The sequence below is a fragment of the Physella acuta genome, unplaced genomic scaffold (assembly GCF_028476545.2).
Source record: "Physella acuta isolate Inbredline_101_S28 unplaced genomic scaffold, ASM2847654v3 ptg001016l, whole genome shotgun sequence".
Classification (NCBI taxonomy): domain Eukaryota; kingdom Metazoa; phylum Mollusca; class Gastropoda; family Physidae; genus Physella; species Physella acuta.
The window spans coordinates 132,185-157,587 of record NW_026732533.1 but is presented as its reverse complement, the minus strand read 5'-3'; the positions used below and the strand labels follow the sequence as shown (position 1 = coordinate 157,587).

Below are 25,403 nucleotides of genomic sequence, written 5' to 3'. Positions count from 1 at the left end.
AGACCACTGCTGTAGCCCTTACTATAGCCCACTAGAAACCACTGCTATTGCCCTCTAGAGACCACTGCTGTAGCCCTCTAGAGACCACTTACGTAGCCCTTACTATAGCCCTCTAGAGACCACTGTTGTAGCCCTTACTATAGCCCTATAGAGACCACTGTTGTAGCCCTTACTATAGCCCTCTAGAGACCATTGCTGTAGCCCTTACTATAGCCCTATAGAGACCACTGTTGTAGCCCTTACTATAGCCCTCTAGAGACCACTGCTGTAGCCCTCTAGAGACCACTGCTATAGCCCTCTAGAGACCACTGCTGTAGCCCTTACTATAGCCCTCTAGAGACCACTGCTGTAGCCCTCTAGAGACCACTGCTGTAGCCCTTACTATAGCCCTCTAGAGACCACTGTTGTAGATCTCTTGAGACTGTTTAAACCACCAACCCGACCGTTACACCAGCAGCCGTATAACACCACCAAGACAAAGACCTGATTCTCCTTTAATAAAGACCCCACCAGGCCCCCACAACCACAGGCAGCTGCACTTAAAGATGTTTTACTTAACCCCACCCACCCTCTCCTTAACCCCACCCTCCCTCTCCTTAACCCCACCTCCTGTTCACCTTAACCGCCATACCCCCCCTCCCCTGTATTGGCACGACCCTGCGTGTGAGCCAGCTCCAGCAACAGGTTGCTTCCCCTTGTGATTACCTCTGCCATTTACCTCATCTCCTACCTCTTCAAGTTTTTTTTTTTATATCTGCGTTAGCACATAGCACCGTGTTGTTCGCTAGTGCTCGACTGTCTGTGAGAAACATTTGTGTTCATTTGGTGCCGTGTTTAGTAAGTCCCCCATCATACTGGGGCTGTCTATGTCTGTGAGAGACATTTGTGTTCATTTGGTGCCGTGTTTAGTAAGTCCCCCATCATTTGTGTTCATTTGGTGCCGTGTTTAGTAAGTCCCCCATCATTTGTGTTCATTTGGTGCCGTGTTTAGTAAGTCCCCCATCATTTGTGTTCATTTGGTGCCGTGTTTAGTAAGTCCCCCATCATTTGTGTTCATTTGGTGCCGTGTTTAGTAAGTCCCCCATCATTTGTGTTCATTTGGTGCCGTGTTTAGTGAGTACCTCATTATACCGGTGCTTGACCAATCGTCACACACCGGCCCACGCGCGCTGGTCACCACGCTGCTCGTGTCTGCTCACCTACGTCGGTCACCAATAGACCGGTACACTGGTGCTCACCTATTCGAGCCTATCACATCACTTTCTGGGCAACTTCTGGTAAGTCTGTCAATTTCTCTGTTGGTTTATCTCTTCCTCCTTTTCTGTCAATCTGTCTTCCTTCCTGTCTATCTCTCTGTCTCCCTGTCAATCTCTTTGTGACTGTCTCCCTTCCTGTCAATCTCTCTGTCTATCTTTCTTCCCCTCTGTCTGAATTTGTTTCCTACTAAACCGGCAACAACCAGGTAATTTCCTGTTAAAAAACGTCCAATGTTATTGTTTGAATATCTCCAACATCGGCCGATGATTCTCCTGTAATTTAACAGTGTTAGCAAGACGTGTTTGCCGTGTTGGCTTGTGTGAGCTATTTAAAACCCTCGCGCGCTGCTCGTGCTATATTATGACGCCACTTGTGTTATGTAGAACGTGTAATGGGCTGAGCTCCTTCTCGATTCGTATCTGATACACAGTCAATATATTTTTATCAATTAGAACACGTTTAATCATGCACACTCACGCACATTTAGAGCTACTTGAGTGATCTTCATTGCACCAAAGCTGGTACTCTGGTTTTAGATTTTAAAAATGGCTGAAGAAAATATTGAAGCAAAAAACAGGAAACCAATGTATTTACTGGTCCATCTCTTGCACTACACACTACTACACATTTCCGTCTCAATGGACACCAGTGATTTGACGAGAATCCTTCCGTAATGTTGTTGACATGGAATAAAAATGTGCTTTTTAGCGCAATTTCCATACTGGCAATTGCGTTTAATAATTCGTCATTTCTGGATGGATGGATGGATGTGTGTCCGCAGCTTTAAGTCGTATCTCCTCCTCAACGAAGCAATATCGAGGACTAGTTCCAAAAGCAAATATGTTAAGCAAGTTTCGAGGATGATTGTGGGCCAAAAAATTCCCGGAATTCCTTCCTGGATTTCCCGGAAAAGCCTAAAAACCTCGAAAAAATGCAGTTTTTGGCCCATATTTTAGATATAGGACCGTAAAAATAATAAAACATAAAATTTTATTAAAAACTTAAGCCTAAAATTAATTCAGAAATTTAATATTTTTAGAATCAATGCTATACAAGTTGCAGATCCAGAGAACTTTAAAATAATTTGATGAGTTTAAGGCTACATTTCTATTTATTTTCATCAAGCCTAAGTTATAACCCGATGTTTCACTTTCGTAAGACAAACATTGATTGGCTGTACAGGAACTCCGTGATCGATTTCTGACAGCCCCACTTTATAGTTTTTTTGTTTACAAAACTTTGCAGATCAAGTTTTTAAATAACAATGCAAATTAAAACACCATGACCTAGTTTTTCTATTTTTAGCTTACAATGTGTACAATAGAATATATGGCGGCCTATCGAATAGCAGGATGCCATTGTTTATGTCGCCATTACACGTGAAAACCAAATTGTTATTTGCTTTTTTTTTTTTAATTTTTATTTAGTTACCAAAAATATTAAAAACATGAAATACATCCAATCTTTAGTAAAGTCCGAAAAAAACCAGACAGACAGGATTTTATAACCATATTAATTGTAACTACGCCGTGCATGATTTTTAAATTAATTTATGGACCTCTCAATTTCCTTTGAGACTTTTCTCTATGGCGTCCATTGACAGTTTACTACTTTTCCCTGTGTCCTACACATTTTCACACCTCACTTACCCCATTTCTTGACATTCAGTCATTAATTATTTTTTTTTCAAAAGTATAAAACAGTTTCAAAAAAATAAAGATATTTAATAACTTAATTTACGAATTTAAGCTTAACAGTACAGTAGTTCAGCCATCCATAATCAACCATCCCCCCCCCCCCCCCCCGCCCCTTCGCCCAATTCATGTTCGACCATTTCATTAACGGTGATTGTCAAGTTATAGGCTGAACTTGGTCAATCCTTTAGCTGTACGTGAAAGGTCAGTTTAAAATTTCAATAGTCTCTACCACAAGGACCATTGAACGGTTATTTGTAGTAAAACAATGGGGCGGTCAGACTTCTCTTGTTTGTCTCGATTCACACTTTCGTCGCCGTGTTGCTCATCGCGGGGAGTTGTCTTCTCTTTGTTGTATTTATTTCGTCTGCTCAAAATTAGTTGTGCCAGGTACGCGTACGCGCTGCAGTGAAAATAGTTTTGCTGTATTGGATTAATACGGAGTGAGTTTGGGTGAACTTTGTTGATAAAGTCGTTTTCATACAGAATACCAAGACATTCATGATAAATATTTCTATAAACATTTGGGAGGACGTGGTTCATTAAGGTGCAAACAGACTTTGAAATGGTTTATTTTTATAATGTTTTTGAACAGGTTTTTATTTTTATTTTTTCTGGAAGCACACATTACAATAGGCGTTGTGTGTGCCTTGGTCTCATGGCGAGGCATACGTGAAAATGGCGGCAATCTGAGCAGACAATAAACACTGACGTCAGTTTTAGAAGTTGAGAAAGTGCAGAGCCTGCCACACGAAATGTGGTTTCAGCTGGGTTGGTTTTCTCCCGCTTTTTGCTTGTTAGCGAGATGCGGTGTTTACCTCGCGTTTAAACAGTTGCGGCCCTCATTATTTGATGGTGGCACTCAGATCTTAATGGTGGCCCTCAGATCTAAGTGGTGGCCCTCAGCACTTAATGGTGGCCCCCATCACTTAGTGGTGGCCGTCAGATCTTAATGGAGGCACTCAGATCTTAATGGTGGCCCTCAGATCTTAATAGTGGCCCTCAGATCTTAATGGTGGCCCTCAGATCTTAATGGTGGCCCTCATCACTTAATGATGGCCCTCATCACTTAATGATGGCCCTCAGATCTTAATGGTGGCACTCAGATCTTAATGGTGGCCCTCAGATCTTAATGGTGGCCCTCAGAATTTTCATATGGCTATTTTATTGTGTCGGCCGTCATCCAATAACTATTTAATCAACTGATCTGGCCAACCTACCACCTCCAATTTACCAACTGTCCCATCTGTCAGGGCTAATCTGTACACAGCGAACATCTGAATGTAACTTTTTTCAATGTGTAGTTCCCGCCAAAATGCGCCTCCCCCCCCCCCCCCCCCCCCCTTGCACGTAATAAAATAAACCCTGCTTGACGTCTGATAACAAACGTTGATAAACCCTCGTAAACCCTCGACTCTGGTGTGCTGCATGCGCATGTCTACACACCTGAACGTGCGCGCTCTGCTCACCTCAATACGCAACAGGTAAACATACCTCAAGGTCACCTGTAAGTTTCCGTTCACTCGTGGTCTACTGATCGTCCTGTCCGGATTTTTTTTTCGTGTCTGATAGATTTAGGTTAATCACTCTATAGGCAAGTGTAGGTTCAATAACGGCTGTTTTGGAAATCACTTCATACATTGTGTCACTGACATGGGTAAGTGGTAATAAGTTTATTCTTTGTTTTTTTTTTGTTTCAAGTTGGTTTGTTCTGGTGTCTGTAAAAAAAAATTAGCCACTTGTTTACACGTGTGTAGGAAGGTACTGTCTTTAGCCAATTTCGCTACACGCCACCCTATGGTACTGTCTTTAGCCAATGTTACTACACGGCACCTATGGTACGCAGTGTACATCTGCGTGATACTTCTTAACTGAATGATCTCATAAAGCTGTTTATTCTGGTTTGCTCTGAGAGCCACAGGATCACGTGTATAGAGAGACGTAAGATCACGTGTATAGAGAGACGTGAGATCACGTGTATAGAGAGACGTGAGATCACGTGTATAGAGAGCCGTAAGATCACGTGTATAGAGAGACGTGAGATCACGTGTATAGAGAGACTTGAGATCACGTGTATAGAGAGACGTGAGATCACGTGTATAGAGAGACGTGAGATCACGTGTATAGAGAGCCGTAAGATCACGTGTATAGAGAGACGTGAGATCACGTGTATAGAGAGACTTGAGATCACGTGTATAGAGAGACGTGAGATCACGTGTATAGAGCCGTAAGATCACGTGTATAGAGAGACGTGAGATCACGTGTATAGAGAGACGTGAGATCACGTGTATAGAGAGACGTGAGATCACGTGTATAGAGAGACGTGAGATCACGTGTATAGAGAGACGTGAGATCACGTGTATAGAGAGACGTGAGATCACGTGTATAGAGAGACGTGAGATCACGTGTATAGAGAGACGTGAGATCACGTGTATAGAGAGACGTGAGATCACGTGTATAGAGAGACGTGAGATCACGTGTATAGAGAGACGTGATATCACGCTCAGCCCCTACATCACGTGCCCACTTAGCCCCTACACCACGTGCCCACATTGCTCTGATTACGTTTTCAATGAGTCGTTTACTGTCATCTGTTAACATTTAGGTTGGAGCTCATGTACTAACAATGACGGTGGGGTGTGAGAGGGAGCTCCGAAGTTTTTACGCGTGTTAGAGATTAGATAGCCAAAATTTTGTTGCTACGCTCGTAAGTTTTCAATCTGTACCCGCTGTTGTATTGGCTTCAACTTGTGTTTGCTTTGGCACACGTCGTTATTGGAAGAATTGCTCGAGGTAGACCAAGTGTGACATATCCACATACAGCTGGGTGTCAACTGAGACGAGCGTGAACAAACGTGACACTGACTACGTGACGCACTGGACGTGACGGCTTACGACTAGATCACAGACGACAGAAGACCTGAGTATATTTTTAAACTTCCTGTTAGAAAAAGGTATACCTTTTGTATTTGCTGATACACGAACTCATTATGCAACAATTTTAAGGCCAGTTTGTCTAGTCTTTAGACATTGTATATCTACGTGACTACCCGCTAACGGTTAGGCTGTGTGGGGGTGGGGGTAGCGGGGTATCCACTTTACAATGGGACCAATAGAAGAGATAGCCCTGGGGTTAGGCTGAGTGGGGGTGGGGGTAGCGGGGTATTCACTTTACAATGGGACCAATAGAAGAGATAGCCCTGGGGTTAGGCTGAGTGGGGGTGGGGGTAGCGGGGTATTCACTTTACAATGGGACCAATAGAAGAGATAGCCCTGGGGTTAGGCTGAGTGGGGGTGGGGGTAGCGGGGTATCCACTTTACAATGGGACCAATAGAAGAGATAGCCCTGGGGTTAGGCTGAGTGGGGGTGGGGGTAGCGGGGTATTCACTTTACAATGGGACCAATAGAAGAGATAGCCCTGGGGTTAGGCTGAGTGGGGGTGGGGGTAGCGGGGTATTCACTTTACAATGGGACCAATAGAAGAGATAGCCCTGGGGTTAGGCTGAGTGGGGGTGGGGGTAGCGGGGTATTCACTTTACAATGGGACCAATAGAAGAGATAGCCCCGGGGCAGATGAAAATACCCGTATGTAAACATATCCAAGGACCGCCTATTGTTCATGGTGAGCCAATGAATGCCGTCATAGATTGTTGAGGCAGCTATCTCAGGCTTGCCAGTTTTCTCAAACAGTTGCTGCTTGTTTTAAAATATATTTAGCAGTTCACGTTGGGAATATATCTGGCTACAGGGTGTGTGCCTGGTTGGCCCATTTATAAAACTGGCCACTGCTATGTGTGTTTTATATAAGAAAAAGTGCACGTTATAAAACTTTTCTGACAGTATTTTAAGTTTCCTGGTATTTGCTTTCTCAGGCTTGAGTGAACCCAAGGTAGCAATACTTAAACAAAACAAAAATTGTGATCTATCTTTGTGACTATGTTTGCAAGTGCATAAATATTACTTATACATACATATTGGATTTAAAAATGAAGTTTTATTATTATTTTCTTTTATGAGCAAGTATAATATATTGCAATACTATATCGAACTCGTTATTTTTATAGTGCCGTTAAGATTCCAATTAGGACTAAAAGTCAAGGCTAGAGTCTGGATCAGGGCAAGGGTTGGGGGTAGAAGTACCAGCAAAAATATTGCTGTGATAAGCTTTGTCTTATTCTTACAAATTTTGTCACATTTTATTGTCCATGATGTTTTGTTAGATCAAGTTGTACAGCTTTATTTTTGTCACAACACACGTGAGCAAATATTACATTCAGTTGAACACAGTTGTAGGTGTTTAAACACAAGCGTGCACCATAAAGTGCAACTCTATAAGATGCATGTCATCAGTGTACACCTGTGCAACCTGCAGAATTTTAATTTTTTAATTTTTTTCTTTTCTCAGCAATCAGGTAGACAAGAAAAACAAAAATCTTCCAGGAACAAAGGTAAAAAAAAAGTAATTTTATCTTAGATGTGTAAATTCACATAGTTGGTGTGCAGTGTAGTAGTAACTCACATAGTTGGTGTAGTAGTAACTCACATAGTTGGTGTGTTGTGTTGTAGTAGCTCACATAGTTGGTGTTTAGTGTAGTAGTATCTCACATAGTTGGTGTGTAGTGTAGTAGTAACTCACATAGTTGGTGTGTAGTGTAGTAGTTACTCACATAGTTGGTGTGTAGTTTTGTAGTAACTCACATACTTGGTGTGTTGTGTAGTACACATTGTTGATAAGTTGATAAAAATCAAATCTTATTTCTCCAATTTTTCTTTAAGAAATCCCAGATTTTGCAAACATAAAAGTAAATTTTTAAAAACTAAAAATGAATCCACTATTTGTTTGTTTATAAAGGGAGAGAACTCTAAATCAACAAAGGACAGCTTGTTTAGCAGTGGAGATCTAGAAGATGATGATGATGATTTCTTCACCCCTGCTGTGAAAGCAACAGAAAGGTTGGTCTGTTACATTCACAGCCTTTAAAACTTTCAGCTGATAACTTATTCATTGTAGGTATAAAACATTTGTTTTCAAGTCACACACAGTAGGCCACAATAAATTAGAAAGCTTTTACTCATTTCATTGGATCTTACCTATTCAGATCCCCACTTAGAATCCCCCTCTCCTTCCTTCAACATTAAACAGCGTTAATGCTAATTTTTAAAAAAAAATCAAATTTTTTTCTCACAACATTGTTAGATTCTCTTATTTTAGCGTAGAATCTGTCAGTTTTCACAATATAAAAAATTCCGTCTGATTACACAATATTACTAAAAAATGTGTCAATGTTTGCAAGTGTTCAACATCTGTTTAATTTCACATGATTAAAAACCTGTCTCATTTTGTCCACTCAGCAAAAAACAACCTTCTGGTGGTGTCAACCTGTTTGGAGGGGTTGACGAGGTTGGCCCAAGTGAGAAAAAGGTTTGTGGTTGTCCCCAACTCATTGTTACGTTCTGGGTTCATTTCAAATCAATAACAACGCTTCGTGTTTAACTTCACTACTTTTATTCGTCTCAATGCATTCAAGCGTACCAGAACAGCCCTCGTCCTAACCGCTACTAACCCGCTGACTGCCCCCCACAATCGTTCACTCCCCCTTTTATACCCGCATTCGACCTTGGGATTACAAGACATAAACACACAAGGGTAACTACACAGTATGGTGAACTCCACTCACACAGGCACTCTCCCCTAGTTCTAGACTATTCTAACCTATTCTAAACTAACCTACAACTGGCCCGTAACACTACCCCCCACCTAAGTATTTGTAGTAATAACTACAAATACTGACTAACAAATCCTAGCTAAATAAAAAACACAAAGCCTTTCATACACATACACTAGTAGACAAGTTAAAAATATACATTCCGAAGAATGTATATGACAGATTGTATATACAATGAAATACATAATGACAATATACAGAACTGCTACAATTTCGAGCTAGCACAAATCATCCGTGTAACTAACAAACAAAGAAAAAATCATACACATCCAGTTGCATCGTACCGAATCTAAGAACTTTCCAGACCACAATTTTTTTGAGTCTACCCCGTGCGCTTTATGGCTACACTGGTTTACGACTCCTACTCATATCTCAACCATTCTACATCACACAAAAATTTGAGTCTACCCTGTGCGCTCTATGGCTACACTGGTTTACGACTCCTACCCATATCTCAACCATTCCACATCACAAAAAATTTGAGTCAACCTGCGCTCTATGGCTACACTGGTCTACGACTCCTACCCATATCTCAACCATTCCACATCACAAAAAATTTGAGTCAACCTGCGCTCTATGGCTACACTGGTTTACGACTCCTACTCATATCTCAACCATTCTACATCACTAAAAAAATCAAATTGAGTCCACCCTGTGCGCTCTATGGCTACACTGGTTTACGACTCCTACCTATATCTCAACCATTCTACATCAAAATTTTGCAACTCACAGTCGATGTTGTTACATACTCTGTCAAACAGCTATAGCGTCGGGCTAACGGCATCCCCACAGCATCAACAAACGTCAGGACAGCAACCGGCAAACATCAGGACAGCAACCGGCAAACATCAGGACAGCAACCGGCAAGCATCAGGACAGCAACCGGCAAGCATCAGGACAGCAACCGACAAACATCAGGACAGTAACCGGCAAACATCAGGACAGCAACCGGCAAACATCAGGCCAGCAATCAGCAAACATCAGGACAGCAACCGGCAAACATCAGGACAGCAACCGGCAAACATCAGGACAGCAACCGGCAAACATCAGGACAGCAAGCGGCAAACATCAGAAAGCAAGCGGCAAACATCAGGACAGCAACTGTCAAACATCATAACAGCAACCGGCAAACATCAGGACAGCAACCAGCAAACATCAGGACAGCAACCGGTAAACATCAGGACAGCAACCGGCAAACATCAGGACAGCAACCGGCAAACATCAGGACAGCATCAGGCAAACGACAGGACAGCATCAGGCAAACGACAGGACAGCATCAGGCAAACATCAGGACAGCATCAGGCAAACGACAGGACAGCATCACGTTTATGCTTCTACTTGATTCATACTGGCCACCAGTTGTTACGTTCTGGGTTCATTTCAAATCAATAACAACGCTTCGTGTTTAACTTCACTACTTTTATTCGTCTCAATGCATTCAAGCGTACCAGAACAGCCCTCGTCCTAACCGCTACTAACCCGCTGACTGCCCCCCACAATCGTTCACTCCCCCTTTTATACCCGCATTCGACCTTGGGATTACAAGACATAAACACACAAGGGTAACTACACAGTATGGTGAACTCCACTCACACAGGCACTCTCCCCTAGTTCTAGACTATTCTAACCTATTCTAAACTAACCTACAACTGGCCCGTAACACTCATCCTGCCTTGTTTGTTTACTTCCTCTTCCAACATCTTCTGTTTGTTATCCCAGCTAATGGCAGTCTAATGGATCAATTAAAACTTTTTCTCTGGCTAGTTCAAAGAGTTTAAATATTTTATGTTTTGTTAATGGGTTGATTAAAACAGCTTTGCTAATTAGATTGCAATTAGTGAAAAAAAAGTAAACTTAAAGTTTGTTTATATGTAGTCTGTCTATGTCTCAATTATCAAATTTTATATGTAGTCCATCTATGTCTTGCTTATCACTTTAAATTATAAGATAGCTGAGCTCACACTTTTCTAATGGGTACCCAGCTTCAGTTGGGGAAAGTAAAATTGGGTAACAGATAAAACTTTGTAAAGCAAATAATTTGGAAATAAAAAAAAAAGATTATATGGGTATCATAATGAACATATAGACATTGTGTAAGGTTAGTTAAACTAACACCGTATGAGTCATTGATCTGTAAAGTGTAAACATAGTACTCATGTCACCCTGACCTATGGTGTAGATCTAAAGTATTTTCTGTAGACTTGTCTGACAGGTGAAAATATTATCATAGAAATAGTTCTTTAAAGTGTTGATGTTTTGTTAGGAGACAAAGTCCAGTACTGCTCCAGTTAAACCAACAGCCCCAGCGCAGCCAACAGCCCCAGTGCAGCCAACAGCCCCTGCCCCAGCAGCAGCTAAAACCAAAGCTGGTCTCTCTCTGTTTGATGATCAGGAGGAGGATGCTGAGCCATTGTTCTCAAGCAAACCTAACAAAACTCCTGCAGCAAAAGAGGTTGGTGCTTGTGTTTGCCAGGTTTTTTTGGTGCGTGCAACCAAAATTAGTTTGGTCTTGCTTGTTTTTGGTGCCATGTTTGTTTACCTCAAGTATTGTTTTTTTAAATTCCTGTCTGGTTGTGACACTCTCTAGTGAAAGTGAACTCACATTTGAAGAGTTTTGATCATGACTGAGCTGACATTTGGAAAATTTAGATCATGGACTTAAGAAGACTGTGCTGGAGATGCTACAAATTCTTTGTACGCTAAACTACATTAGGATTAAATTGGTTTAATCTAAATTGATGCAGTCAATTAATTTAACTGATAAAAATAAATTTAATGTTATAATTTACCTCTTGGTTATGTTATAAATGAAAGTGGATTGTGAAATATTCCTGCCTGTTGGGTTTGATGTAGTGGTGAAAGTAACTGTGTGTTTCCTGTTGTAGAAAACATCTAAAGGATTGTTTGATGTAGTGGTGAAAATAACTGTGTGTTTCCTGTTGTAGAAAACATCTAAAGGATTGTTTGATGTAGTGGTGAAAATAACTGTGTGTTTCCTGTTGTAGAAAACATCTAAAGGATTGTTTGATGTAGTGGTGAAAATAACTGTGTGTTTCCTGTTGTAGAAAACATCTAAAGGATTGTTTGATGTAGTGGTGAAAGTAACTGTGTGTTTCCTGTTGTAGAAAACATCTAAAGGATTGTTTGATGACGATGACCTTCTGTTCCAAGTTGGAGAAGAAGTTGCTCCATCAGTGGACTTGTTCAAGGGACCATTAGTTAAGGTAAGGTTTGTTGGTCAAAGGGTCATTAGTTAAGGTAAGGCTTGTTGGTCAAGGGACCATTAGTTAAGGTAAGGTTTGTTGGTCAAGGGGTCGTTAGCTAAGGTAAGGTTTGTTGTTCAAGGGGTCATTAGCTAAGGTAAGGCTTGTTGGTCAAGGGGTCGTTAGCTAAGGTAAGGCTTGTTGGTCAAGGGGTCATCAGTTAAGGTAAGGTTTGTTGGTCAAGGGACCATTAGTTAAGGTAAGGTTTGTTGGTCAAGGGGTCATTAGCTAAGGTAAGGTTTGTTGGTTAAGGGGTCATTAGCTAAGGTAAGGTTTGTTGGTCAAGGGGTCATTAGTTAAGGTAAGATTTGTTGGTCAAGGGGTCATTAGCTAAGGTAAGGCTAGTTGTTCAAGGGGTCATCAGTTAAGGTAAGGTTTGTTGGTCAAGGGACCATTAGTTAAGGTAAGGTTTGTTGGTCAAGGGGTCATTAGTTAAGGTAAGGTTTGTTGGTCAAGGGGTCATTAGTTAAGGTAAGGTTTGTTGGTCAAGGGGTCATTAGTTAAGGTATGGTTTGTTGGTCAAGGGTCATTAGTTAAGGTAAGGCTGTGTGGGATTAAGCGTGAATTAGTAATAAGTTGGGTAGATGAACCTAGTGGTGGAGGTCATGTTTGAGGTCACAGGTTTGTTCGAGATTACATAAGGAGGTCACATGTGTGTTTGTTGATGACATTAGCAAGTCCAAAGGTTTTTTAAAAAAAAACAGAATTGCCATGCTACATGTAAAAATGAGGCTGCTATGTGACCCTGATATGTTAAGATATAACATGGGTAATGAGTAACACCCAGGGCCAGAGATTGTCTTTTTTTCAAACAAAAGCTAAATTATAAATTTCTACTTCTTATCAACATTTTTCTTCATTAATACTCCTTATACCTTAAAAAAACCTGTTTTCAATAGTAAGGATCCTTTAGAAATGAAATATTTTTCCATTGTATGTCAGCAAGCAACAAAACCAGCCAGTAAACAAAGCAAGCCGAGTAAAGCTGCGACCTCTGACCTATTTGGTGATGATGAAGATGAGGAGGACCTCTTCTCCTCCCCCTCTCTAACCAGGTCCTCACAGAAACCAGCCCAGACCATCAGCGGAGTCACCAGTACAGAGTCTACGGACATGGAACCCAAAGTTTGTATTTTTTAAATTTTTTTTTGTTTCATCTATATATATTTTTAGTGAGGAGGGTGGGGGGGGGGGGGGTAGCTCTTCAATCTTTTAGTTTGTATTCTACAATTAACTTTAGATGTAATAGAGGATATCATACTTAATGTGCTGTAGAAAGTTATTAAAAAATATATGTTGACTGTCTTAACTCCTTGAGACTGGTTAGATTGTGTTCAAAAATTCAAATACACATAGTGAGTCAAAACATATGTAAGTTTTTTTCTTAACTTTAAAATAATTTGTTTAATTTTAAAATTTTGAATTTTTGTTTGTATGTTTGTTTGTATTGGAATTAGGAAGATGTCAAGTCTGATGTCAAGTCTGATGTCAAGAAACCCAAGAAACCAGCAGGGGCAGTGTCAATGTTTGGTGGCCTTGACCCTTCCGCTCTGCTGAAAAAGAAAAAAGTTACAGAATCTGATGAGGAAGAGGACAAGAAGGAAGAAAAGAAAGAAGAGAAAAAAGTGGAAAAGAAAGAAGAGAAGAAAGAGGAAAAGAAGGAAGAGAAGAAAGAGGAAAAGAAGGAAGAAAAAAAAGAGAAGAAAGATGAAAAGAAAGAAGAAAAGAAAGAGCCTGTAGATACAGAGAACAAATCTGAGAAAGCTGGTGTAAAATCCAAAGATAATCTCAAACCAAAATTGTGTGAGTAGATAGAGGCTCCGTCTGCATAGAGTTTTCTTTATTCAAATTTTCACTTCTCTGTTAAAAAAATGTCTTCACAATTTGTTAAAACTTTTATTTCTCAGCTAGTAGAAACTTTCATTTCTCAGTTTTTAAACTTCAATTTTTTTCTGTCTTTTAGCTGAAGATTTATTTGGTGCAGATGAAGAGGAAGAAGATTTATTTTCAACAAAACCTGTTAAGAAAATTGAAGGTGTGACCACGGAAGAATCTTCTGACACCCCAGTCAAGGTGAGCCTTTCATATTTTAAGTTTTTTTTTTTGTTGCCAAAAATAGTATGAAAATAAATGAAAAAGTCAAATTTTTTATTAGTGCTATTTTGTGAATCATGCCCAGTTGTACCTCTCTTAAATTGTCCCATAACATTTGATTTTGTTTGGATTCCACATTTTGGTTAGAGTATTTTGAGACATAATTTTATCCATCTTTCTTTTTTTTAAGTAAAAAAATCCAAATTTTTTAAAGAAAATATTTCAGCTGACAAATAAATTATTTGATAATATTATGCATTCCTAAGTATAAATTAATTTTTTCATTCCACTGTTGGGGACACTTGTCTAATTTTCACCTGAAAAATTATGAAAGTTCTTTGAATTTTTTGGTAAAAATTGGTTAAAATGTCATTCATAAAAAAAATTGTATCACAATGCTATAGGAATATAAAGGTTGTGTTGACCAGAAATTCATGTTACCTAGCTTTTAGGTAGCTACCACAAGGGGAAATATTTTCCTGCGTTGTGCAATTATTATGGTTGATATTCATATCTTCTGCTAATTACTGTGGTTATAATATTAAAAGGGGGGGGGGTTACCCATATTTTCTTGTCGCGTGTAAATTTTTTTGGTTATCTCCTCTGAAAAACAAATCCTTAGTAAACGGGAGAATACCCATACTTTCTTGCCGCGTAAAAATTATTTTGGTTGTCTCCCTAATAAGACAATTTAATAAATGGGAGATAACCCATACTATCTTGTCGTGTGAGAATTAATTTGGTCACCTCCCCTCAGCCTGAAGAACCAGTACCAGCAGCCAAACCATGGAAACCGGCAGGGGCGGTGTCAATGTTTGGTGGCACCATCGACCCATTCGCCATCGTCAAGAAGAAGAAATCTGAGGAGTCAGCCGAGAAGAAATCTGAGGAGTCAGCCGAGAAGAAATCTGAGGAGTCAGCAGAGAAGACGGCACCCCAAGATAAAGCCTCAGAGGTCACCCCCAAAGCCCCACCCCCTGAGGTGGCGCCTAAAGCCAAGTCTTCAGTTAAGGAAACTGTAAAAGAAAAGGTTGATGAGCCGGCTAGGACCCTTGATGATGATGATGATGACCTAAAACCTAAACCACGTAATTATCTTTATTTAAAATTCTAATTTGTTCAAGCAGTTTAATGTCTTGTTTTTATTTAATTCTCGCTTAGTTTATTTAACATGGTTTGATGTAATTCTAGAGATATTAGCTATGGGAGGGGAGTTGCGAGAAAAATCTAGGGATAACCAGCTTCATATCAATATTACCCTGGGGGGGGGGGGGGGGGGGGGTTTAAATATAAATATAAGTGTAATGATGTATTAATGTTGAGAGGGAATTAATTAAGGGAGGCAAGTTGCATTAACTCCTGTAACACAAATTCTAAACTCGTAAAAGTTGAAAACTGTGGAATCTTGAACAAATACACTTAACACCAACCACAAATACACATAACACCAACCAAAATGTAATGTAATTAATTGGTCTCTGTCAGCCGCTGATCTGTTTGGTGGAGATGATGAGGATGATGATGACCTGTTTGCTGCACCGGTCAAGAAAAAGGCTCCTCCGCCCACTGCCCCAAAATCTTTACCAGCACCATTGGCTGAGAGCCCTAAAGAAAACGTAGGTCACAAAATTGTTGACAAAGCGGGAAATAGAATAGTTGACATTTTCATAATCTGAGGTGTGAGACACAAAATTGTTGACAAAGTTGTAAATAAAATAGTTAACATTTTCATAGACACAAAATTGTTAAGGTTTATAGATAGGTTGACTTTTGAAGGATGAGTTGAGGGATGAATTTTGAAGCATGGGTTTTGATGGGGGACTTTGGAAGGATGACTATTGTCTTATGTCTAGGGATGTAATATGTCTGGTGATGTGTTATGTTAGTGATGTATAACATTACTTCTAGTGATGTATCAACCCATTTGTTACTATGATTCCAGGTGGAGAAGTCCCCAGAGACCCCCAAACCCAGGAAGCCAGTAGGGGGCGTGTCCATGTTTGGTGGCGTGGATCTGTTTGCTGGCATGAAAAAGAAATCAGTCTCTATAGAAGAGGAGGAGAAAGGTTAGTCCACTCCAGTATTGCTTTGTGAGGGGGGGGGGGGGGGTGGGAGGAAGTCCAGTATCTCTGCATCTGTATGGGGGAGGGGGGAAGTTCAGTTAAATACTGCTATATTTATGACCGTGTGTGAGGAGAGGGAATTGCAATTTATTTGAAAGATAACCCCCCAAAATGGACTTCATCAAAACACAATTTATTAATTTATCTGCTTTACTGTAGCCATCATTCTAATTGTATAATTACATTATTTCAGCGACTATAACACCAGAGGAAGAGCCTGTAAGTACTTTTTGTTTTGTTTCGCTAAGTTTTTTTTATTTACAAGTTTTTTGCTGCATTCAAAAAATTTGTGCTAACATGTTTTCGTTGCATACAAATATTTTAGTTGCATACAACAGAATTTTGCTAATATGTTTTCGTGGCAAAAAAATACTTTAGCTGCAAATGAAAGAATTGTGCTTAGTTGTAAGAGTATTGTTTGGACTAATGACACAAATTGCCATTAGCATGTTGATTGTTTTTGCATAAATAATTTGCCATGCTGAACCCAATCACAATCATTCTTATTATAGTTAATGATGATTGATTCAGTAAATGGTTGGATAGACCTTCTATCTCTTGGTGCGTTTACTTTTTCTGCAAAAAAATTTGTGTTCAATTCAGTCATTTGTATCTGAGTATTTCTTTTATTTTAAAAATATTTTCTTTTTTAACTGAGGGTAATTATTTTTCTCTTACATGGGTTTGTAACTAGCAAAAGATATTTGTTTCAGAAAATAAAAAGAACACATGTATGTTTTTAAAAAACTTCTACTGCTGCTCAGGCTGTGTACCTCACCCTACAATCTAAATATAGCTCACCCTACGATCTAAATATAGCTTACCCTACAATCTAAATACAGCTCACCCTATCCACAGATTTCATGTTTTCCTTCACCCACAATTTTACTCCTGATTTAAAACAACACAATTCATTGAACAAGTATTTTCTTCTTTTTTATATTTCATTGAAATTCTCACTTAATAAATAACCATTATATATTTATGGATAGATTATAAGATTATATTATTATTATTATTATAAATTTGATACTCTGCACAGAAATTTTAAATATTTTTCTTTTATTTAACGGTATAGATTGAACTATTGAATTTCATAGGCAATTGTTGAATTTTTAAAAGATGTAATAATTCATACAAAAGTAATCATCACTGCAGAAGAGCTACCAGCCAATATCTTAAAAATTCCTTCCCCTGCCCTTTTTATCAATCTTTTTTTTTTAAATTCTATGATGTGGCCAAAATTTTTAAAATGTGCTTCTTGTAAATCTAAATCTACTATTAGCTAAGTTGTATTGTATGCTCACTTTTAAATATTCTTAAATATATAAAATAAAAGAATTTTAAAACAATAAATAAAATAGCCAAGTATTTGCAGACTGTCAACCTGTTCAAATATGACAATTACCTGCATTAAGTAAAACTACTGTAATAACACCTTGCATTATAATGTGAAAACAAATTATCTTTTCTTGCTATAATTGTTAATAATACAATGGTGATAATGCCTACTTTTCATTTTCTTTTCAATTTTATTTAATTTTTATTATTTAAAAAAATAGTTTGCCAGACATGTTGATTAGATGAAGGCAAAATTTGTAGCCTGGGCCATTTATATTTTAAACTATGATTAAAATAAAAGGTCAATAGTATGAGGTAGATTCAAATAAAATATTTTATGGTATGGGGTAGGTTAATATACAAGTTATGGGGTAAATTAAAAAATACTTGCAGGAGGTTGGATTAGGGGAAAATAAAATATTCTACAGTATAGTGGTAGGTTAAAATAAAATATTTTACAGTATGGGGGTAGGCTAAAATAAAATATTTGACAGTATGGGGGTAGTTTAAAATAAAATATTCTACATGTGGGGGTAGGTTAAAATAAAATATTCTACAGTATGGGGGTAGGCTAAAATAAAATATTTTACAGTATGGGGGTAGGTTAAAATAAAATATTCTACATGTGGGGGTAGGTTAAAATAAAATATTCTACATGTGGGGGTAGGTTAAAATAAAATATTCTACAGTCTGGGGGTAGCTTAAAATAAAACATTCTACAGTATGGGGGAGTTCCTATAACTAGTTGAGTGGGTTATTTGCCTTGTTTGAGCCATGTATGGATGTGCATCTTGCTACATGTTGCCTGCCTCATCTCCTTGCCTACAGCCTTCCTTCATTGACCCCCTGTCCGTGTTAGCCTCCCCTGTTGCCAAGGTAACCGAGAAAACAAAACCAACCAGCAGTCTAAAACCTAACATAAACAGCCCAGCCCCAGTGCCCAGACAGACTGTAAGTATCTTTAAGTGAATTAACAGCACTGTCGTCTTCCAATTCTCTGATTGTGGTCACCATACAATTAAAAAATTTAATATTTTCCCGTGTTGCGATGCATTGTGTTGTAATTGAATGTCGCACATCACTGGTCTCGTTCTGCCTGGGATGAGCTGTGTGCAGCTGTGTTTTACTCACAATTATTGTGTTTTCAACGTTTCATTTTTTTTATTATCCAATTTTTTATTTTATCTTCCCAACCTTTTTTTAATATAAATATTTACCCTTTTATTATTTTTTTTTTTTGCGTTTTGCTATTTATAGTTATTTTTGTCATTTAGAATTTCTTCTTAAAATTTATTAGTAGAAAACTAGATACAATCTCAACCCTAATCAAAACTAGTATAGATCTAATTGTAATATTACATATTAAAATAGAGATTTTGATATTTTTTATCTAATAAGAAACTAATTTTTATTTTAGCTAATTTACAAAATTTGATTATGTTTACAGTCTGTTCTTTTTAATTCAGCTTTTCAAGTAGTTTTTTTTTTTAAATAACGTTATTTAAATTTAGAATTTTTCCGTTGTATGTTTGATGTTGCTTCATGGATACTTGAGCTGGTGATCTTAGTTTTAAATATTTCATTCACACGTAATTTAAAACTGTTTGACCCTTTCTAAATGATAACATACACTTGGTTTCTCTAGAAATCCCCAACATTCAACCCTGCAGCCCTGTTGCCAGGGGCAACCCATCCCAACCTCGGCAAGGCTTTAGAGAGGTCAGAGTCTGTGGACTTTGAGCAGCCTGCTGAGACCACAGAGACCCTGTCCAGTGCCAGCAAGGTAAAGGGGGGGGCTTGTTGAGGTCACATGATCTTTCCTACTTGCTTATTTACACCATCTTGACAAGGGCTTGTCTATTCTCAATTATGTGGCCATTCATATTCATTTGGGGAAGTGGTTGAAGTGTACTTCACTTAACCAAGCAACATTTTGTGTAGAAACTTCTCCCTTAGGGCTAGAGATACAACAATCACAGAGATATCATTAAGGGGGGGGGGGGTGTAATACATAAAACAGCAATCCATAAATAAATGTTGTAGAAAAAAACTCCAGCCACTACTGGCTTAGACCTAATGACAACTTGGCCAGTTTACCCCTTCCAAGCACAACATTCTTAAGAGATCTCGCTTTACCGCCACTCCCCCACCCTCCACTTTTAACTATTTTTGTTTACATTTGTTTCCCCAGGACCGGCCCAAGCTGAGCCGCAGACGCCCACAGAGCCGTAAAGCTCGCATGCTGGCAGCCACAAGCACCGGCATCAGCTTCGAGGACACGACCCCAACCACACCCACCACGCCCACTATTCCAGAAGTCCCAGCGTCAGAATCCAAACCCAGCTCAAAAGAGGGGTCACCTGCAGAAAACCGGGTCAGCTCAAGTGCAGAGAAATCAAAATCACCTTCCCGGGATATCTTTGGGAACGATGATCTCCTAGAGGGGCCGTCACTCAACTCTGCCAAACCTGCGCAGGGGGGACAAACTTTGCCAAAAGATGATTTATTCAGTAAAGACTTGTTTAGCGGGAAAGGTCAAAGCTCATCAGATGACTTGTTTGCAAACTCTGACAAAAAAGATGACACTGACAAATTATTTAAATCGTCAAACAAGTCCAAAAATGTGGACACAAAATCTACCGGAACTAAAAATGGCCACAGTAACAAAGAAGATGATTTGTTCAGCGATGTCCCTAAGGTTGAAAAAGTTTCATCTTTGGATAATGATGATGATTTATTCTCATCTTCTTCCACTAAGAAGGGAGATAAATCCAAATCTTCTGCAACTGAAAAAGTAAAACCAGGAAAAAGTGACGGGGAACAATCCAGCACTTCCAATGATATTAATAAAAATAATTTGCCTAAGGCAGATAACTCTGTCAAATCAAAACTCACAGACGAAGATGATATTTTTGGAGATTCTTCATTACTTAAAAAGAAAGGTATGTCGTGTTTAAACTAACTACAGAATTTGTAATATTTTTGAAAATTTATTTTCTAAAACTTTATTGAACACATTGCTCAAATTGCTTTAGTTCTAAATTTTTAAAATGAATTTTTTAAATTCTAGAAACGAAGCCTAAAGCACCAGTAGCCGGCCTTGATGACCACGATTTGTTTGCTAGTAAAGAGGTAAATGCTGGGTCAAAAATCTAAAAATTCCAAATTAAATGTACCTCTTGGTATAGTTTTTAATGTACCTCTTGGTATAGTTTTTAATGTAACTCCAATCCTCAAATAATCTCAATCATACAAAGGCTTTGATTGTATTTATTGTTTTACAAAATTAGCCAATTATTTTAAAAGATGTAAGGGACTGTGTGGTTGGAGGGTAGAGCAGATGACTGATAACTCGAAAAGCTCGAGTTCAAATCCCAGGTTCAATTCCGTAGAACATCCCTGAGTCCATCCAACTCTAAGGGGTGCCTGACTCATGTTAGGGAAAGTAAAGGCAGCTGGGCATAGTGCTGACCACACTATCCCTTCAAATGCTGAGGTCACAGAAACAGTTGAACTCTACATTACTTAACAGGAGATTAAGCATACTTAACTTACTATAATATTTTTATACATGTGCTTTAAACAGAAATCAAAGTCATAAAAGAACATTTTTAATATTTTGTCCCAAAAATTATTTTAAAAATATTTCTATCTGTATTTTGTAAAGGCAATAGGTTTACAATTTTAAGCCAGCAGCTTTTGAATTAATATGAAATAATTAACTAAGGAGTAAATCTTTTCACTACATCATTATGCTTGTACAAATAGGGTGACAAACACAATTTTATATTGTGTTAAAACAATAATCTGTCAGGAACCTTACCTACCCTCCTAGGTTAATTACTCTGCTGTGGGGAGGGAGGGGTGTTGGGTTTAATGTCCAGCTCCAGACATTAATCAGCTTACTATCTCATGTTTGAAGTGAAAAACCCTAATTGACCTTTGACCTGACTTAACCACTGAATTCCAGGAGGAGAAGAAGACGTCCCGACCCAAGAAAGCTGTCACCAAGGAGGCCAAGCTTCTCAACGACTCCACAGATATATTCAGTGATATCCCAGCTGTCCCGGTCAAGGAGGCCAAGAAGAAAGTGGTGAAAAAATCAGCGGAGAAGAAGACTGTGTTTAACAATGATGTTGGTGAGTGATGTGTTTTGTCAGATGTGTGATGTTGGTGAGTGATGTGTTTTGTCAGATGTGTGATGTTGGTGAGTGATGTGTTCTGTCAGATGTGTGATGTTGATGAGTGTTGTGTTATGTCAGATGTGTGATGTTGGTGAGTGATGTGTTTTGTCAGATGTGTGATGTTGGTGAGTGATGTGTTTTGTCAGATGTGTGATGTTGGTGAGTGATGTGTTCTGTCAGATGTGTGATGTTGATGAGTGTTGTGTTATGTCAGATGTGTGATGTTGGTGAGTGATGTGTTTTGTCAGATGTGTGATGTTGGTGAGTGATGTGTTTTGTCAGATGTGTGATGTTGGTGAGTGATGTGTTTTGTCAGATGTGTGATGTTGGTGAGTGATGTGTTTTGTCAGATGTGTGATGTTGGTGAGTGATGTGTTTTGTCAGATGTGTGATGTTGGTGAGTGATGTGTTTTGTCAGATGTGTAATGTTGGTGAGTGATGTGTTTTGTCAGATGTGTGATGTTGGTAGCTGATGTGTGATGTTGTTGAGTGTTGTGTTTTGTCAGATGTGTGATGTTGGTGAGTGATGTGTTTTGTCAGATGTGTGATGTTGGTGAGTGATGTGTTTTGTCAGATGTGTGATGTTGGTGAGTGATGTGTGATGTTGTGGAGTGTTGTGTTCTTTCAGATGAAGTGTGTTTAACATTTAAGCAGATTAGCGCCATGTGGGTTGGTGGTCTTGGATCCCACCTAGCTAAACAGGTGTCTTTACCTTATCTGCTGTTCCACTGTCTACCTATAACATCGAAATAACTATTTATATCTCATCAAGCTGTAGCTGTCAACACCTGAACAATTTTAAAGACAGAGAAATCCAGTTGTAATATAAATAATAATTGGGGATCATTAATTGTTTAGCTCTATTCATGATTATTGAAAATCTTGCATGATAATTTTCTCTACTCTTTAAACTTGTTGATATTTGAATAACCAAGATTTTGGGTTTTTTTTTTTAATTTAGGGGGGTGGGCAAAAAGTTGGAAAAGCTGAAGCTATGAAAGTTGTAAAATAACTGATGAAAGTTTGGGACCTCTGACTAAAGTTGTGGAATAACTGTTCCAATAGAACACAGCAAGTCCCTAACATTCAAATGTAAAATTGATGTAACATTTATAACCAAATATTTTAACAATTATGTTTAACTGCCATGACAATAACAACCATTTTAACTCCCTAGATGATATATTTGCCGACACATCAGCCGCGAGTGTCAAGACAAAAAGAGATGTCAAGAAAAAACCCAAGTCTGCTGCAGTTGACACAGATAACATTTTTGATGATCCTCTCAGCTGAAATGTTTTACAGTTGATGCCGTGTTTCTGTACAGTCCAGAGTTACATTGATGTGTGTCTGTCTTTATGTGTGGCCCAGTGATGTGTGTCTGATCCGACATATTTTATATCTCCAGTGGTACTTAGTTTGTACATGTGCAGTTAAATTGTTAGTGTACAGCCATAGTTTGTACGTGAGAAGTTAAATTGTTAGTGTACAGCTATAGTTTGTACATGGGCAGTTAAATTGTTAGTGTACAGCCATAGTTTGTACATGTGCAGTCAGATTGTTAGTGTACAGCTATAGTTTGTACGTGAGAAGTTAAATTGTTAGTGTACAGCCATAGTTTGTACGAGGGCAGTTAAATTGTTAGTGTACAGCTATAGTTTGTACTTGGGCAGTTAAATTGTTTGTGTACAGTGTTCATCTTGGATTTTTCTTTGGTTAGAAGCCTATATTTTAAATATTTTAGTTGTTTTACCCTCTTGCTATCTGAGGTCAATCAGCTGAGCTAAGTACATATGGAGCATTTCCCGTAGAAGAGCAATGCATACAGAGCATCTTTGACACGTATATAAATTTATTCCTTACCAGTACATACCTTACACATGTGAAGAAATGCTTGCAAAGCTGGGCCTTTATGTACATGCGTATTTTTAGAATGCAGTTGTTTCTGTGTACAGTTATTTATTTTTTTAACAAGCGTTTATCGTTTTTTTTTTAAATGTATTCCACAAATTTGCATAATGATGTTCTTGTGCAGACTTGCTCTGCTAGTATATTGTGATATTGAGTTGCAGCATAACAAATAAATTGAAATAAAATGTTAACTTGGTGAAATTGTTGTGTTGTGAATTGTTGGTTTATAGCTTAAGTAGGGATAATTTTGAATATCGTTTTTGTCAAAACTTCACTTTAAAATAAATATTTTATGAATGATCAATAACAGAAAAGAGATGAAAATTTACTGTGGATTAATTTTTCTGTAGGTTTCAAATAAAGTTTTTATGTGAGTTTTTTTCCTACATCCTTTGTTTACAAATAGTTTTGTTGACCTGTAGAAGTATTTGTCACATGACTCATATAACTGGTGCCTTAAAAATTGTTACTTACATAGGGTACTAAATGTTTTCTCCAGTGCTTTTTATTGTGTGATTAATTAGTCATTAAGCGTCACTTGCTCAATGCAACACCGTTTTAATATTGCAAACTTTTTATGTAAAAAATTATGTTAAACAGTCTATCTCATTATCATACACATTATGAACTATTTTTGGTTTAGCTAATTATCGAACAAATTTGTTTAAAGACGTCGTAACTTCTATGTATGCGCTAATGTTCATATTTTTATGTAATAGTTTTAGAATTTTTATAATTAGGCTACATGTTTTATCTCATTCAAAAGAACTTTGTTTTAAAATGCATCTGAACTTTTATTTACCAATCCATTAATCTGAAAAACATTCATTTATTTAAGCATCAAAGTTTCTACTATAAGATTAATTATAAGTTTAATTATCATGAATAAAAAGAATAATCATCAAACTGATAGATTGTCACCATTAATTTGAATAAATTAAAATCATGTGCAATAATTATTTGTCTGTGTGAGCAAAACTGGAAAGGATTGCATTTATTCATGACTTTTTTTCTGCTTTATATTTTTAGCCAGTTTATTAATTAGATTATGTTATCTAAATTAACAAATATTTCTTATCACACTACAAAAGAAATATATATATAACTCTACATTCATTTAGAAATTAGCAAAAAAAATGTAAAGTCATTAGATGAGGTACATTTGTTTGAATCATGTTATAATTTTATTTAATACAGAAGATATTGTCTTCAGCTAAACAAAGTGTGTTACATGGTTTAATCAAAATATTTTTACTGAATTCAGCTAAGCACTTGTAAAAATGTGTCAACTCATGTTAACAGAAGACCCAACTTTATCAAACCAGGTGACACACAATTGTGTGGAAGTATTGTTTTGGACATCGGCCATGTTTTTAAAAGCTTGATGTCAAAAAATACAATAGTGACATTGGTTGGCATATTTAGCAATACATGTATGAGATGTGAGTTGACCTAATTAGTTGGTTGTTTTGTTTTGTATGAGTTTCTTATGTGATTACGAGAAGCTGTTTTTAAAGTGATTACCGCGTCTATTATAAATTGATACGTGAATAAAGTACATTTATTTAAAACAAGCATTTGTGTACGTTTGTGTTCAGGGCATACTTTATGTTGTGAGATATGAGTGTGCAAGTTCATGAGTGTTTGAAACTGATTGTGTTACCAGGAAAAAAATGGAAGATTCTAAAAAATGTTTAAATTGTCAGCAGACTTGTTCAGTTAGAAAAGTCTGTATGCAAAATGCATTTATACAAAGATATATATATATATATATATATATATATATATATATATATATATATATATATA

General features: G+C 37.9%; 1 protein-coding gene across 4 annotated transcripts in view; it reads left to right on the top strand.

Moving 5' to 3' along the window:
• LOC131954614 (WASH complex subunit 2A) overlaps positions 1–25,163 on the top strand; it is a 38,067-nt gene extending 12,904 nt beyond the window's left edge. The window contains exons 20-38 of one of the 4 annotated variants that reach the window (XM_059318388.1): positions 7,358–7,400; positions 7,805–7,905; positions 8,305–8,374; positions 10,942–11,130; positions 11,804–11,902; positions 12,884–13,066; positions 13,399–13,744; positions 13,905–14,014; positions 14,793–15,123; positions 15,521–15,651; positions 15,978–16,101; positions 16,352–16,377; positions 16,872–16,889; positions 18,328–18,450; positions 19,145–19,282; positions 19,691–20,441; positions 20,570–20,631; positions 21,470–21,638; positions 22,861–25,163. In XM_059318388.1, the coding sequence (XP_059174371.1) occupies positions 7,358–7,400; positions 7,805–7,905; positions 8,305–8,374; positions 10,942–11,130; positions 11,804–11,902; positions 12,884–13,066; positions 13,399–13,744; positions 13,905–14,014; positions 14,793–15,123; positions 15,521–15,651; positions 15,978–16,101; positions 16,352–16,377; positions 16,872–16,889; positions 18,328–18,450; positions 19,145–19,282; positions 19,691–20,441; positions 20,570–20,631; positions 21,470–21,638; positions 22,861–22,976 (3,130 nt within the window). In that variant the 3' untranslated portion in view covers positions 22,977–25,163. The remainder of the gene's footprint in view (positions 1–7,357; positions 7,401–7,804; positions 7,906–8,304; positions 8,375–10,941; positions 11,131–11,803; positions 11,903–12,883; positions 13,067–13,398; positions 13,745–13,904; positions 14,015–14,792; positions 15,124–15,520; positions 15,652–15,977; positions 16,102–16,351; positions 16,378–16,871; positions 16,890–18,327; positions 18,451–19,144; positions 19,283–19,690; positions 20,442–20,569; positions 20,632–21,469; positions 21,639–22,860) is intronic. The other 3 variants (XM_059318389.1, XM_059318390.1, XM_059318391.1) reach the window with 3 other exon arrangements.
• The last annotated feature ends 240 nt before the right edge of the window (positions 25,164–25,403 follow it).